Source organism: Carcharhinus amblyrhynchos, chromosome 23 (assembly GCF_965287045.1).
Source record: "Carcharhinus amblyrhynchos chromosome 23, sCarAmb.v2.hapA, whole genome shotgun sequence".
Taxonomy (NCBI): Eukaryota; Metazoa; Chordata; class Chondrichthyes; order Carcharhiniformes; family Carcharhinidae; genus Carcharhinus; species Carcharhinus amblyrhynchos.
Window position 1 is genome coordinate 39,556,419 of NC_137346.1, and position 16,487 is coordinate 39,572,905.

General features: G+C 41.6%; 1 protein-coding gene across 3 annotated transcripts in view; it reads right to left on the reverse strand.

The window, feature by feature from the left end:
• The window catches only part of LOC145357530 (lysine-specific demethylase 2B-like), a 182,631-nt gene that overhangs the window by 100,488 nt on the left and 65,656 nt on the right, over nucleotides 1-16,487 (reverse strand). For all 3 annotated transcript variants that reach the window (XM_080210962.1, XM_080210963.1, XM_080210961.1), the window contains exon 6: nucleotides 5,231-5,269. In XM_080210962.1, coding sequence (XP_080067088.1) covers nucleotides 5,231-5,269 — 39 coding nt within the window. The remainder of the gene's footprint in view (nucleotides 1-5,230; nucleotides 5,270-16,487) is intronic.

Sequence of the window (16,487 nt, forward strand, 5' to 3'; positions counted from 1 at the left end):
GAGTGAAGAAGTTCCTCCTCAACTCCGTTCTAAACCGCCCCCTCTTTATCTTGAGGCTGTGCCCCCTAGTCCTACTGTCCTTTCTGAGCGGGAAGAGTCTCTCGACCTCTATCCTATCCATCCCATTCATCATCTTATACGTCTCAATGAGATCTCCCCTCATTCTTCTAAACTCTAACGAGTACAAGCCTAGTTTATTCAGCCTCTCCTCATAGCTCAACCCCCTCAACTCCGGTATCAGCCTAGTAAACCTCCTCTGCACTCCCTCCAAGGCCAAAATATCCTTGCGTAAGTACGGCGACCAAAACTGCACACAGTACTCCAGCTGCGGCCTCACCAATGCCCTATACAGCCGCAGCAAGACCTCCCTACTTTTATATTCAATCCCCCTCGCTATGAAGGCCAGCGTCCCATTAGCCTTCCTGACCACCTGCTGCACCTGCAGGCTGGGTTTTTGCGACTCACGCACAAGGACCCCGAGGTCCCTCTGCACCGTCGCCTGCTGCAGTTTTTCGCCACGCAAGTAATAGTCCTTCCTACAATTATTCCTACCAAAGTGGACCACCTCGCACTTGCCAACATGAAATTCCATTTGCCAGTTCCTGGCCCATTCGCCCAGCCTATCTAGATCCTTCTGCAGACTCTCCACACCCTCCGCGCAAGTTTGTTTAATTTATTTTAATGTGAAATGTTGACAAATAGCAATCAACATGGGAGCAAAAAGCGTTGCTTCCCTCCTGGCTTTATTCCAGTTCCATCTGAAATTATTGCTGTTAGATAACCTGTCTCAAAGTTTTTCACATACAATGATGCAACCTGAAACGTAATGACCAAACAAACGTGCAACCATTTTTCACATAGCAGGTTACTGCAGACAGCAAAGCACAAATTTTAGTCAGGCCGGTTGAGGAAGGAGAGGGGAGAGATACAAACAAGTGTCCAGAGGGGCAGGGTGTTGAGTGTCTGGAACAAGCTACCAGAGATAGTAGTAGAGGCGGGTACAATTTTATCTTTTAAAAAGCATTTAGATTGTTATATGGATACGATGGGTATAGAGGGATATCGGCCAAATGCGGGCAACTGGGATTGGTTTAAGGGTTTAAAAAAAAAAACGGCGATATGGACAAGTTGGGCCGAAGGACCTATTTCCATGCTGTAAATCTGTATGACTCTAAGGAAGGTTGAGCACGAGAACAGGAAAATTCTGTTTTTCATATATGGCCTCAGAACTTATTGCACTTCAGGACAGGATCTCTAGCAATGCAGCATTACAGCCAGTTAACATGCAGATTCAACTGGCACTTAGGAAGGCAAACTCAATGCTGGCATTCATTTCTAAAGGGCTAAAATACAAGAACAGCTATATATTGCTGAGGCTGTATAAGGTTCTGGTCAGACCCCATTTGGAATAGTTGGGCCCCATACCTAAGGAAGGATGTGCTGGCCTTGGAGGGGGTCCAGATGAGTTCACAAAAATGAGCTCAGGAATATCATGAGGAGCAGTTGAGGAGTCTGGGTTTATACTCGGTGGAGGATGAAGGGGAATCTAATTAAAACTTAGAGAATACTGAGAGGCCTAGATAGAGTGGACTTGGAGAGGATGTTTCCATTAGTGGGAGAAACTAGAACTCAAGGGCACAACCTCAGAGTGAAGAGACACTCCTTTAAAACTGAAGTGGGGAGAAATTTCTTCAACCTGATGGTGGTGAATCTGTGGAATTCATTGCCACAGAGGGCTATGTAGGGCAGGTCACTGAGTGTCTTTAAGGCAGAGATAGAGAGGTTCTTGATCAATAAAGAGATTAAGGGGAGAAGGCAGAAGAATGGGGATGAGAATCCTACCAGCTACGACTGGATGGTGAAGCAGACTCGAGGAGCTGAATGGCCTCATCTCCTATATCCTATGTTCTTGTGATATTATACACAGGATTATCAGCTAAGTATTTCTGCTCAAGGACTAGTCTGGGAATTCAACTTTTTTTTGCCACAGCTATCAACTGAATGAAGGTAAATACAGTATGAAACAGTTTCAAAAAGGTCCACTTTATTTACTGGCCCTCACAAAGGACTAAAAACTGAATTAAAAAACTGCCATGTTGGCTTATGTACACTCAGCACCCAGTTGCTCTCTTTCAATTTGTTTTATTTTTAAAAGACTGCAGCAAGGACTAACTGGTAAGACAAGTCCAGACAAGATAGAAATAGAGAACAGACCTTAATTTCCTCCTTTGATGGCAAAATTGTTGCATTATACCAAATGCTGCAGTTTCACTTACTATAGGGGAGGCAGTGGGAAAGCAGCATTGTCACGAGACTAATAAATCCAGAGACCCAGGGTAATGCTCTGGATTAATGCATCAAATCCCACCACAGCAAATGGTGAAATTTGAATTCAATAAGAATCTGGAATTAAAAAAGTTTAATGATGACAATAAAACCATTGTTGATTGTTGTAAAAACCCATCTGGTTCACTAATTTTTAGGGAAGGACATCTCCACCCTCACCAGGTCTGGCCTACATGTGACTCCAGATCTATTGCAATGCCCTCTAAAAAGAGTTAACAACTTAGTTCTAGGGCAGTTAAGGATGAGAAATAAGTGCCCGCCTAACCAGCAATGCTTACATTCATAGAATCATAGAAACCCTACAGTGCAGAAAGAGGCTATCTGGCCCATCGACTCTGCACAAACCACAATCTCACCCAGGCTCTATCCCCACATCACCTATATATTTTACCTGCTAATCGCTCTAACCTCCGCATTTCAGAACACGAAGGGTCAATTTTAGCATGGCCAATCAACCTAACCTGAACAAATAGAAAAATATAAGCAAACACAGTTCAAATCTTAAATTCTGGCTTATGGATTGGACGGCGAGGAGTAATGAGGGTACTGACAGAATTAGAAAAACAATTTTACAAACCACGTAACCCAAATTTATGAGATTATCAAGTAGGACATAAGAATCTGATGATCAATGTAATAGTGTCCTGAACTATATAGCATTTGGAATTATATTCAATGATATCAACTTCCAGGAGATGGATCTTCTCACAGCAGCTTCTTTCAGGAAGTGGATCTACTTACAGCTGGTGGATGACTGGGCAGTGACGTTCTGGGCTGGGGGGATTAGACAGGGAGGTGAGGCATGAAGAGGTGGGCCGAGTGTGGAGATCTAAAGGGGTGAATGTAGGGAGGATGGGTGTGGCAGGGCAAAGAGAGAGAGAGATGCTGCGGGGATTATGAAATTAGTGAGATGGATGGGGTGGGAAGGGCTGTTCTGGAATGCAGGCAGGGGTGCAGCTGTGAACGGGCATTGTGGAGGGTGGGGGGAACAGAGAGAGGTGTCTGTGCTGTCAATAGATGTTACTTGGGGTCATACTCATGAAATTGGTGAAAGGAAGGGATGGCAACAGCTAAAGGAGGCAGTGGGAGTCAGTAATACGGAAGGATGAGGATCCTATAAATGTTGGGTGAAGGGGCACTGTGGGTTGTTGGAAGGGAGACTGTAAGAGGGTGTTTAGAATAATTTGGGACCAACAGATCAGGGTAGATTCATTTAGAGTGAAGTCACAAAGTGCCTGCAATATATTTTACAAAAGGTACTGTTTGCATAGAGACACATATAACCACCATTAGAGAATTTAAACAGGCATTTTTGAAAGTATGTAGTACTTACAATGCTAGAGCCTTGGGGCAGATGAGTGTGAAGGCGACAGCTCAGCATACGTGAGAGACTTCTTGCACATATGGCTTGTAAGAGCCCTAGCAAATACCTTTGCTTCCTTGTACATGCATAATTCCAGGGAACACAGATGCCCTAGATTCATTCCATATTAATATACCTTTGTTACCTCACTCACACTAGCATAAACTCAACAAATAAAAGCTATCAACAGGATCATGAATTGTGGCCTAAGTATCCAGGCAAAGCCATTCTCAGTGTACAACACCTGGACTGGGCATGAACAAATCTACCATGGAAGACAAGTGGCATTGCACCCATCCTTGTACAAATATATTCAATTTAGAAAAAATAATATTAACTGGACTACACACTGTATAGCTGAGAGAGACAAATTTGACTTCAGGTTACCAAGCAGTATGTATAGAAGTTAATAAGTATCCAGGCTCTGTTTGACTTAGTTAACTCAAAATTAGCCAGAAATTGGCATCAAAAACCTTAAGGATTTGCTGGACATTGTTTAAAAACTCAAAATCCCAGCAAAACATCTGATTGCCAGATTAATACCAGTTTTTCTCCAATAATTATTGTGGTCTGCATTTACTATAGTCCACAAAGTCAAGAACTAAACCCTCATCTTTTGGAGTGGATGGTTTTATGTTTAAGAAATTGACTGCACAGGTAAATCTGGAGGAACACTCTTTTACAACCAGTGCGATCCTAGCTGATGTTGGCAAGGTGATGTTGCCAGCATGGTATAAGTTGAAAAGTACAAGCTTGTGAAGGTTTTCCTAAAGAAGTCAGTGTGCTGGAGTTGTCAACCAATTCTGCAGATTCATAGCTCCACAAAATAGCTGTGTTTTTATCTCATGGATTGTGTAAATGGCTAATGTATCTAATAACTAATCCAAAACAACTGAAAACACATGTGCGTACTCATTATGAGTATTGTTGGAGGCCAGGAAACTAAGCCAGCAACAGAGTTAGTACCTTCAAGAAGACAGATAAAAATAAAAGAATGGTGCTTAGCGGCAAAACCATAATTCTCTCCACTCAAGTCTGATTATGAGGGAACTTTGCATTCCTAATTCAATCTGACCAATCTCATTTATAAAATAACTCAATGTAACTCACTGCTAGCTTGGAAGATCTTTGTGTTTGTTATTTAAATTAAACCCAAACAAATCAAAATGAAAATTAAATGTGTGCTGCTACATCTTTCTAAATTATTTACCTATTTAAATACTTCCATTTTCTTAAAACAGCAGTAGCACACTCAAATTGAAAGTATAAAATCAGTATAAAAGGTTACTTAAGAGTGGAGTTCATTAAACCATTCAGAGTCTGTGCAGTAGCTTCCTTTGAAGTTAGAAAATACTGAAATGCATACCTGAACGCCTTCAAAATTAAACATAAAAAAGTTTAAAAATATATTAAAATGAATTTCTGAGTTACATAAATATTTCACAAACTTCATTATTTTAATGGAAACAACCAAATGAAAATTATGACATGTAACTTCTAAAATACAACACCATTGCCTACCTTCCTCTTTTGAAGTTTGTCATCCTTTCCTCCTCTTAGCTAAAGAAAAGGAAAGCACACCCATGAAAATACAATTAGGCACTGATCAGTAATAAGAAAGTTTTCACATAGTGAATTAAAAGCTTGTGAAATTCACATAAGCATTTTGCTTTGTTAACATCATTTGTGCGATTTACTAAATTAAGATATTAGGAACAGATGAAGCCAATTTCACACTGAGATCATGTTTGATCTGTGATCTAAACCCAGATAGCTACTGTTAATACATTTGGTTAACAGCCTATCAATCTTGGAATTAAAATTAAACAATTCATCTAGCAACAATTGTGGCTTGCAAAAGAGTTCCAACCTTTCAAGTTTCTGAACCACACTCTTGAAAAACTGTCTCTAATTTTTAGGCTATGTTCCCAAGTCAGAGACTCCCCAACCAGTGGGAATAGTTCCTCTCAAAATCTACACAATCAGCTCTTCTTAATTTCTTCAAAGTTTTGACTGTCATCAAATAACCATCTAAATTCCAGGGAATATAATCTTAATTTGTGCAATCTTGTCTCATAGTTTAACATGAGAGATCAGGTCATTCACTGGGAAGTCTACATTGCATTCCCTCCAAGGTCAATTCTTAAGGTGTGGCATCCAATATTGAATATTTTATGTATCTGTTCATGACATTTTAATGATCCAAACCTCCATTGTTTTTATTTTTTCACTCCTTAGAAAGTACTCTGAGCGATCCTCTTTTAGTGGTTGACCTCATAGCTGCCTGCACTGAAATTCATTTGCCACAATTTTCTCCATTCACTTAATCTATACTGCAATGGAGACTACACTCGAAAAAGTGCTTCATTGGCTGTGAAGTGCTTCGATGCATCTGGAAACTTGAGGCTATACAAATACAGTCCTTTCCTTCCTCTTAAGATTTCTCTAATTTTACACTGCTTACAATGCCACCCTACTTGGTGTCATCAGCAAATTTGGATATGTGGTTTTCTATGTATCATCTTAGGGAGACAGTGGTGATATTAAGAAATGGCGGCATCATATGCGTGCCAGAAATCGGGGGGCGGGGGGGGGGGGTGTGTGTGTGTGTGTGTGTGTGTGTGTGTGTGTGTGTGTGTGTGTGTGTGTGTGTGTGTGTGTGTGAGTGAGAAAGAGAGAGACATTTCCATATAATTTAAATGTGATTGGCAGGCCTGGGACAGAAGTATCTGGCCCACTAGCAACCCCCCTCCACCCACCACCATCATCGCCACCTACCTTCCTCCAGACTGGTTCACTTCAGCTGGGATTACTATAGCTCTCTATTTTCGGAGAAGTGGTGCCTGCGGGGTGGAGAGTTGGACTGTGCTCGACAAGACAGTAAAAAGTCTGACAACACCAGGTTTTAGTCCAACCGATTTATTTGATAGTAAACACACAAGCTTGAGGTTTCCCTTTTCGTCAAGTGAACGGAGAGTTCTGGCCTCGGACAGAGCATATAAAGCACAGACAGTTTAGAGATTACTGATTAGAACGCGAACTCTCCATTCGCCTGACGAAGAGGGAAACCTCGAAAGCTTGTGCGTTTACTATCAAATAAATCGGTTGGGCTAAAACCTGGTGTTGTCAGACTTTTTACTGTGTTTACCCCAGTCCAACGCCGGCACATCCACATCTCGACAAGACATGCATGGGGTGGGTGGGGGTGGTGAAGAATGGTGACCAATTTGACCCTGTGTGTGTGTTTGGAGGGGGGGGGGGGGGATGTGCAGAGAGAGAGAGAGAGAGAGACAGAGAGAGAGAGAGAGACAGAGAGAGACGGTGGAGGAATAGAGAGCTGGTGTTGCGGAACGGGCCAGTGATTGAGCTGGTCAGCAAATCAGAAGGCCAGCGGATAGGGATCACTGCACAGTCACCGATCTTAGTGCTGACAGTTTGGCACTTGTGCAGTGGCCTGCTTAGCGCCATTTTGCCAGTGTCCCCAGGGGAGCAGGGGGAAATAAGCCCTGCCCCCTGAATTCTGGGCTGAATCATGCTTGTACACTGCAGACAGCAATTGACATGCTTCTGAAGTGTAAAGAAAGGATTCATATCTGTGGGGGATACTGCTAAATTGGAACTATAAAGATAGCTAGCTGTTAAGAATGACACTGTCATGTTTAGGTATTTTAATTGGTAAAAGTTATGCTAATTCTTTTTCTTATATTCTGATCGTGTTCTTAAGTAAAGTTTGTTTTGATAAAAGTTTCCTAGTGGGTCACCTGAATCATACCTGGCTTTGTTTTGTTTTAGAAAGTTTTGGAAGCAGTTTAACAGCAAGCTAAAAAGCAGTCTCTTTCTCCGTTTTGTCCTCTGTGTTTGGTTCTACCTTAAAGAAGCACATGGAGTACAATGTTAGCAAGTGTGAGGTTATCCACTTTGGCAGGAATAGTAGTAGGAGGGACTACTCATTTAAAGGGCGAAAAGCTGCAGCATGCTACGGTGCAGAGGGACCTGGGGGTCCTTGTGCATGAGTCGCAAAAACCCAGTCTGCAGGGGCAGCAGGTGATCAAGAAGGCGAATGGGATGCTGGCCTTTATAGCGAGGGGGATAGAATATAAAAGCAGAGAGGTCTTGCCGCAACTGTACAGGGTACTGGTGAGGCTGCAGCTGGAGTACTGTGTGCAGTTTTGGTCGCCACACTTGCGCAAGGATATTTTGGCCTTGGAGGGAGTGCAGAGGAGGTTCACTAGGCTGATACCGGAGATGAGGGGGTTAGACTATGAAGAGAGACTGAATAGACTGGGTCTGTACTCATCGGAGTTTAGAAGGATGGGGGGGGGGGGATCTTATAGAGACATATATGATAATGAAAGGGATGAGTAGGGCAGAGGTAGAGAGATTCTTCCCGCTCAGAAAGAACAGCAGGACTAGAGGGCACAGCCTCAAGATAAGGGAGGGGCAGTTTAGAACGGAGTTGAGGAGGAACTTCTTCACTCAAAGGGTGGTGAATCTCTGGAATTCTCTGCCCGTTGAAGTGGTGGAGGCTACCTCGCTAAATATATTTAAGTCACGGGTAGATAGGCTTTTGACAGACAAGGGAATTAAGGGTTACGGGGAGAAAGCAGGAAAGTGGAACTGATCCACTTGAGATCAGCCATGATCTTATTGAATGGCAGGGCAGGCTCAAAGGGCTAGATGGCCTACTCCTGCTCCTATTTCTTATGTTCTTAAGCAGTGTTTTGGGAAACAAATTTGACTACAATCTCTCTTGAGTTTCTTCACAAGGGATTTTCAGCATTCAACCCAGGAGGCAGGATTCCTGTAACAAGTGGGCATTAATCTATGCTGCAGTGCGTTTATTTGGAAGCTTTTGTGTATTGGATGTTGGCTTTGGTTGGAACACATTAGGAATATTTCCTTCGGAGTTATATATTATCATGGTTGTTGTGTTTCCTGTTTATAATTGTTAAAAGTTCTTGCTCATTTCTTACTTGACATGTCGGCACTATTTTTAATTAAACTTTGTTTTTGATAAAAGCTCTTTGTGGGTCAGTTGAATCACACCTGAAGTGAAACCTCTTGTGCTCATCCCAGCCAAATTCAACACAAAACATTACAGGTGAGATGAGCTTCATAAAACACCTTGAAGTATCCAACCTGGCTTGTAACACTGGCATGAAACACTTCATGTGCTCACCCTAATGCCAAAATCAAATGCAAAAGTTAGGATCTAGATTAACTTCATTAAATACCCTGGAGTTTCTAATCTGGCCTTTAGTATAGCAAAATACTTTATAATTGTACATTGTACAGAGTAACATCAAATGCATGCCAGAAATCTAGCCAACATGGAGACATAAAGATGGGATAACTATTGGCAGTGTACAGATAAATCATATCAAATCATGGGAAAAGAATGCAATCAACAAGGAGCTGATAGGTGATCTATTCAACAGTTAGTATAGGTGAATTCAAAGCTTCTTAAAAATTTACCTCCACAAAATATACTGGCACACTTTAGGATGTAGTATTCGTATACAAAAAACACCTTTATCATACATTGTTGAGGTGGACAATGATGACTGATGAACAGCAGTACTCAGATAGCTGCAAAGCCAACAGCCTCACATCAGGAAACTTGATTCGGCTACAAGAAGTAGGACACAGTTCCAAACCTATAGAACTCCCTCAGCCAAAGTTCAAAAAATAAGTTTGAGTGTGCCAGAGGCTTAATTTGAATTTCCAGCTCAGTAATTTCTTAATGGTGTAAATATTGTGGGAATATTAGAAAAAAGAAAATACTCAAGGAGATTCCCTCTCATTCTGCAAGTTCCTCTCCAGCCCCAAACAGATGTCCTGAACTGTGATACCTGATAAGTAATACAGATATCAGGACTCACGTTCTTTGCTGCAAAGAACAGGTTAACCCCTCCAATTATAGTATCCCCTAATACCACTACATCCCTTTTTGCTCCCCCCATTTGAACGGCTTCCTGTTGTGCCACGATCAGTTACCTCAAACACCCTGTAGTCCTCACTTTCATCCAAACATATTGAAAATACCTCACTCACTGGACAAGGGTTCTGTGCATCTGCCATCTTGAGTCCCCTTACCTGCCTCCCCTGCAGTCACACACTCATGTCCCTGATCACTGACCAAATCAGTGGTCAGGGACAGTTTGATTTATGCATTAAACTGTTTACTACCTTCAGGATTAGCTCAAACTCTTGTTTAATCCAGTGCAAACTTTGAAAATCATTTGTAAATTATAAGAGGTGCGACTGCCTCCTGGTACAAAAAATCCAGGTAAATTCCCCCTTGCTGATATTTTGCAGTGTTTTTAGTTCAGCCTCCAGCTCAAACTCTGAGCTGAAGCTGCTTGGCCTTCAAACATTTCCTGCAGACATGTTTGTCCTGGATCAAGCTGGCACCCCAAGAGCTCACACATGCCCCAGAGGTGACACATCTATTCTGTCACCCTCAATGTGTTCCAATTAATTATTTTATTCAACTATATTTTTTACTTTTTCTTTTCCATATTTTATTAACCTTACCAGTTGAACCTTGGAATAGACTAAAGAAAGATCTTATTTTCTGCCATGCCTGTGTTCAACACCTTCTTGCTCCTCAGTCATTTACTTAATTTCACTTGTTGAACAGGGGTTCATATTTACAGCCTCTTGCTGGTGTGCTTGCAAATCTAAATTACACGCAAATGGATTTCATTGCAAATATTTAAGATTCAAAATAGCAATTTAATTAGCTAAACATTCAGTTGTTGAAATTATGTTTTCCCTCTCAAGCAAAATCTAGATTAACACAGAACATAACAGCGCAGATCAACTTGGTCATAGAAGTGTTTACATGGAAAAGTTTGCGTCACAGCATCAAATATTGCTACTTTGACTTCAATGTTGAATTTTGTAAAAGGAGAACATGCATTATAGAAGCATATTTCTACATTACAACAGTAACTACACTTCAGAAGCACATCAATAGCTGTCAAATGTGTTTGGACAACTTGAGGTTATGAAAGGCATGGTTTAAACAAGTTTTTTTTTGTCCTGTGTTAAGCATTCAAATTTTATGCAGCAGCAGGGTATTTTCCCCCAGGGTCGAGGGAAAGAGGATGGAAAAAATTGGGAATATATGTGCAAAGACTTCTTAAATTCCCTCCAAAATAGTTTAGCTGTATGTAATAATCTTCAACCACCAGATAATTTGCATTGCTCCAGATTGACAATTAGGATCATGAACTCAGAGTATGATCGACTACAAACCCAATTTTCAAAGCTAGCATGGCCGGCTTTACCTCTACCAATTTGTTGACAGGAATATTGAATAAGCAAGACTTTCTATTCCCGTTCCCCCACATTAAAGGAAAATTGCTTAATACCGAATCTGACAAAAGTCCGCTCAAAACAGTAGGTCAATAGAAGGGATGTGAAGCAAGAAACAGGGAAAGGAGAATCTAATAAACAAACAAGAAAGCCATTCAACTACAGTCACGAGGGAAGTGAAGATATTTTGAAACTTTGTAACTAAATTTAATCATAGAATGTGTTGAATCTTTCGGCAATCCAGAATATAATAACCTCGAAAGGCTCTTGGAACAAGAACAGTCCCCCTGCCTGGCTCAAATGTTGTCTTGTTACACGTGTATTTTTACAACTTGTAAAAGATCACCAAGAAGGAAAGGGTAAGGGCTTTAGTCAGTCTGATTATTCTTTATAACTTTAGTCCTTGTGGCAAGTTATGATTTTTGAACATCCTTATTATGACAGACAATAGTCCTTCAATGTTTGAATATAATTTACAAATAACTTACAAAGATTGCACCAGATTAGACAAGAGTTTGAGCAAATTCTGAAGATGGAGCACAGGAGTTCAGTAACATGGAATCTTTTTCAACCCGAATACCTGAACAGCTTAATACATAAATCGAAAAGTTTGACTGCTCAGGTGAATGGAAAGGAGCCTATGGTAATAGTGTGAAATAAAGAGCTTTGTGTCCTAGAAAGTATTTATTTCTCAAACAAAACTACCATAAATTTTAACAGTTCATTCATTTGTTTGCTACTTTAGGGATCTTGCTGTGCATATGCTGGTTGCTACAACTGCCTATAAAAAGTGGATGTACTTGTAAAATGCTATGGGACATCCTGATGAAATAATAAGATGCTCTATAAAAGCATTTTTCCTTTCAGAGATTCTATTTGATGAATAAATTGCAGAATAAGTGTGCCAAATGCTCATGACTATTAATCATGAAAAGCTAGCATACAGGTTCACAGCTCAACCAATGATTATTTTCTGATCTATTTGCATTGGCAGAATGGGAAGAACATCCTATGGATAAAAAAACTTTGGGTGTGAACATTCAAAATCGAGATGGACACTGGTGTATTCGTGTTAGTTTTCAATCCTTCATCATTTGCTTTCAGAGTTGTTTGGCATCCTGTCAGCGCACTAACACATCAAAACCCTATTTTTTCAAATGTAACGGACAGAGCGTCAGGGTGACCAACTCTCGCAAAGAATATGTGGTAGTAGGGTGCACAGCGGTGTCAGAATTCGAGTGGGAGTTCCAAATTAAGGGTGGTTGCTCACCATAGAGAATGTAGAAAGACAAAAAAGGAACTCTTTCAGTATGCTTTAGAAAACACTAGGGCCCTTTGTGCTGTTGAATACAAGTTGTCACACATGGAAAACAGATCCAAACATTTTATAATCATGTGCAGACTTCATGATCAATGCTGCTGCATATTTTCAAATCAAATGCAATTCTGGCCATGAAAATCCTTCTACAACAAACGTAAAAGAAAACATATTTCCTGAAAATATGTGAATGCAAATTCAGGACACCACAAAGCAGAACAGTGCAGAATAACTTTTCTGAAATCAAATTCTCGCCAAAGTCGTAAATAAATTACTTGACTAATCAGTCTCCTATTTATACTGCACATGGATTTACAGCACTTTAGCTTTTAAAAAAAGCACAATACTTCATTCTGTAAGTTGTAGGCAAATTTCTAGCCCTTCTCTAAATGCGCTATTTGGGAATTTAAAAAAAAATTAAATGGTGCACTTTTGTTTAAATGTCCAACTTTGAGATTCACCTATTATCATATTGTAATGAAGTAATTTAAAAACACTTTTTAAATAATGCAATCTTTCAGATACAGTACCATAGATTAGTTCACCTCCTTCTTTCCTGTTTGGAGTATAAGCAGATTTAACCGAAAATGTTTTCACCCAAGTTAGAATTTATTGTTGTTCGCTGGTGAATACAATTTACACCTTTAACAAGTCTCACCCATATTCCAATGCCCTTGTATTTACAGCCCCAACTCTGGTTACAATGCAACCACAGAAATGATGTGGCTTGTCAGAGGAACCAAGTCCATTTCAGGTGGTGATTTCCCAAAAGATCCAACAGATAGGTTGTGCCACTAGATGTGAAGGGTTTTTTCTACAGTTGCTTTCAGATTAAAAGGTCAAGGATAAATATGTTACAGATCAAGAAGCCAAAACCAATTTTAAGAAACAAAATTAAAAACAAATTAAATTAAATAAGGATGGAGGGCTAGGCGATGTATTGTATCTGCATGATGTGGGAGCTGGTGGACCCTAGCTCCTGGTTCCTACTGAAAACGTCTGTAGTAAGCGTTAGTTGCTCGATGAACTGCAGCTCAGAGTTGATGATCTGGAATTTGAGCTCCAGACACTGACACGCTAAGGAGGGGGAGAGGTACCTGGATGCTGTGTTTTAGAAGGCAGTCACATCCTTTGGATTAATCACCTTCAATTCAGTCAGTTGTCAGAGACAAGAGTATGGATCAGGTAGAGAGATCTAGAAGGCAGGATTGCAGGAGCCTCAGCCCTTGTCCTTGTTCAACCGGCTTGAGATTCTTGCTCCATGTGAGGATGAAAGTGGGGACTTTTGGGAGGATGAACATATTGACCACAGCACCATAGTGTGGGTGGTGGAAGAGAAATGTAGTCATAATTAGGGACAGTATAGTTAGGGGCATTGACACTGTTCTGTGACCACGATTGAGAGCGCTATAGATTGTGTTGACTACCTGGTGTCAGGGTTTGGGATATCAAAGGAATTTGGATTGGGAGGGTAATCCAATTGATCACGTAGGTAACAATGACATAGGTGTAACAAGGATAGAGGTTCTGCCAAGGGAACATGTGCAGCTGGGGGCTAACCAAAAAGGTAATAATTTCCTAAGTGCTGCTTGAATCGTGTGCTAATTGGCATAAGATCAATAAGATTCAAGAAGCAAGTGTGTGGCTCAAAGGGTGGTGTTAGAGAAATGGGTTTGAATTCACAGGATATCGGCAGCAGTGCTGGAGAAGGAAGGAGCTTTTCCGATGGGGTGATCTTCGCCTGAATCACGCTGGGACCAGAGTCCTAGCGAATCAACGCGACTAGTAAAGGTGGCTGAGGGACTTCACTTGTGCATTCTGGGAGAAGTTGGACCAGCAACGTTGACCAAGAAGTGGGAAGCAGCATCTCAGGTGACTACGTATGCAGGAAGTGCACCCAATTGCAGCTCCTTACAGACTGCATGGGTAGGTTGGAGCAGCAGTTGGATGCACTTAGGAGCATGAAGGAGGTGGAAAGTATCACAGATAGGAGCTTTAGAGACATGGTCACTCTCAGGGTGCAGGCAGATAGATGGGTGACCACCAGAAGGGGCAGGCAGTCAGTGCAGGAATCCCCTATGGTCATCCCCCTCTCTAACAAATATACTGTTTTGGATACTGTTGGGGGGAGATGGCCTATCAGGAGATAACAACAGCAGCAGCAGCCAAAGCAACAGCACCATGGGTGGCTCTGTTGTTAAGCACGGAGGGACAAAGAGCACTAGAGCAATAGTTATATGGGAATTTTACAGTTAAGGGTGCAGATAGGCATTTCTGCGGATGTGAAAGAGTCCAGGATGGTATGTTGCTTCCCTGGTGCCAGGGTCCAAGATGTCTTTGAATGGACAGAAAGCATTCTGAAGGGAGAGGAGGAATAGCCAGAGGTCATGGTACATATTGGTACTAACGACATAGGCAGAGTGATGAGGTCCTGGAGCAGCAGTTTAGGGAGTTAAGTAGAAAGTTAAAAAGCAGGGCCTCTAGGATTGTAATCTCAGGATTACTCCCTATGCCATGTGCTCATGAGGATCAGAATAGGAAGATAGTGCAGCTCAACATGTGGCTGAACAGCTGGTGAGGAGGAAGGGTTTCAGATGTCTGGACCATTGGGATCTCTTACAGGGCAGACGAGACCTATACAAGAAGGACGGGTTGCATCTAAACTGGAAGGGCATAAATGTTCTGGCCGGGAGGTTTGCTCGTGTCATATGGGAGGATTTAAACTAGCTTGGCAGGATGGTGAGAGCCAAAGCAAAGGTGAATTAGCTGAAGGAGAACCAGAGAGTAGGGCCAGTGAGATTCAAACAGCAGGCAGGGTGGGGTTGCTAATCAAAGAGGGTCTGGTGGACTGAAGTGCATTTGTTTCAATATGAGAAATGTAACAGGTAAGGCAGGTGAACTTTTAGCTTGGATTAGTACTAGGATCTACGATGTTGTTGCCATTACAGACACTTAGTTAAGGAAAGGACAGGATTGGCCGCTTAACATTCCAGAATACAGATGTTTCAGGCAGGATAAAGGGGGATGTAAAAGGGGTGAGAGTTGTACTACTAGTTAAGGAGAATATCACAGCTGTACTCTGGGAGGACACCCTGGATAGCTCATACAGCGAGGCAACATGGGTAGATCTCAGGAATAGGAAAGATGTCGTCAAAACATTGGGGGCTTACCACAGGCCACCCAACTGCCAGCAGGAGATAGAGGAACAGGCATGTAGACAGATTTTGGTGAGGTGTAAAAGTAATAGAATTGTTGTGGTGGGAGACTTTAACTTCCTCTATATTGACTGGGGCTCACTTAGTGATAAGGGCGTAGATGGGGCAGAGTTTGTAAGGAGCATCCAGGAGGGCTTCTTGAAACAGCATGTAGATAATCCAAGTAGGGAAGGGTCATATTGGACCTGGTATTGGGGAATGGGCCCAGCCAGGTGGTTGATGTTTCAGTAGGGGAGCAGTTCGGGAACAGTGACCACAATTCAGTGAGCTTTAAGGTACTGATGGATAAAGATAAGGGTAGTCCTCAAGTTAAGGTGCTAAATGGGGAAAGGCTAATTACAAGAACATTAGGCAGGAACTGAAGAATGTAGATTGGGGGCAGATGTTTGAGGCCAAATCAACATCTGGCACGTGGGAGACTTAAGTGCAAGTTGATAGGGATTCAGGACCGGCAGATTCCTGTAAAGACGAAGGATAACTATGGCAAATTTTGGGAACCTTGGATAACGAGAGATATAGTGAGTCTAGTCAAAGAGAAAAAAAGAAGCAATCATCAAAGCTAGGAGGCTGGGAACACGTGTAGCAAGTGTGGAATACAAGGAAAGTAGGAAGAAACTTAAGCAAGGAGTAAGGAGGGCTGAAAGGGGTCACAAAAAAGCATTAGCTAGCAGGATTAAGGAAAATCCGAAGGATTTTTATACATATATAAAGAGCAAGAGGATAGCCAGGGAGTGGATTAGCTCACTGAAGGATAGGGGAATTTATGCGTGGAGCCCAAGGAAATGGGCGAGGTATTAAATGAGTACTTTGCATCAATACTCAGAGAAGGACTTAGTGGGTGATGAATCTGGGAAAGGATGTGTAGATACTTTGAGTCATGTTTAAATCAAAAAGGTGGTATTGGGGTTTTTGAGAAACAAAG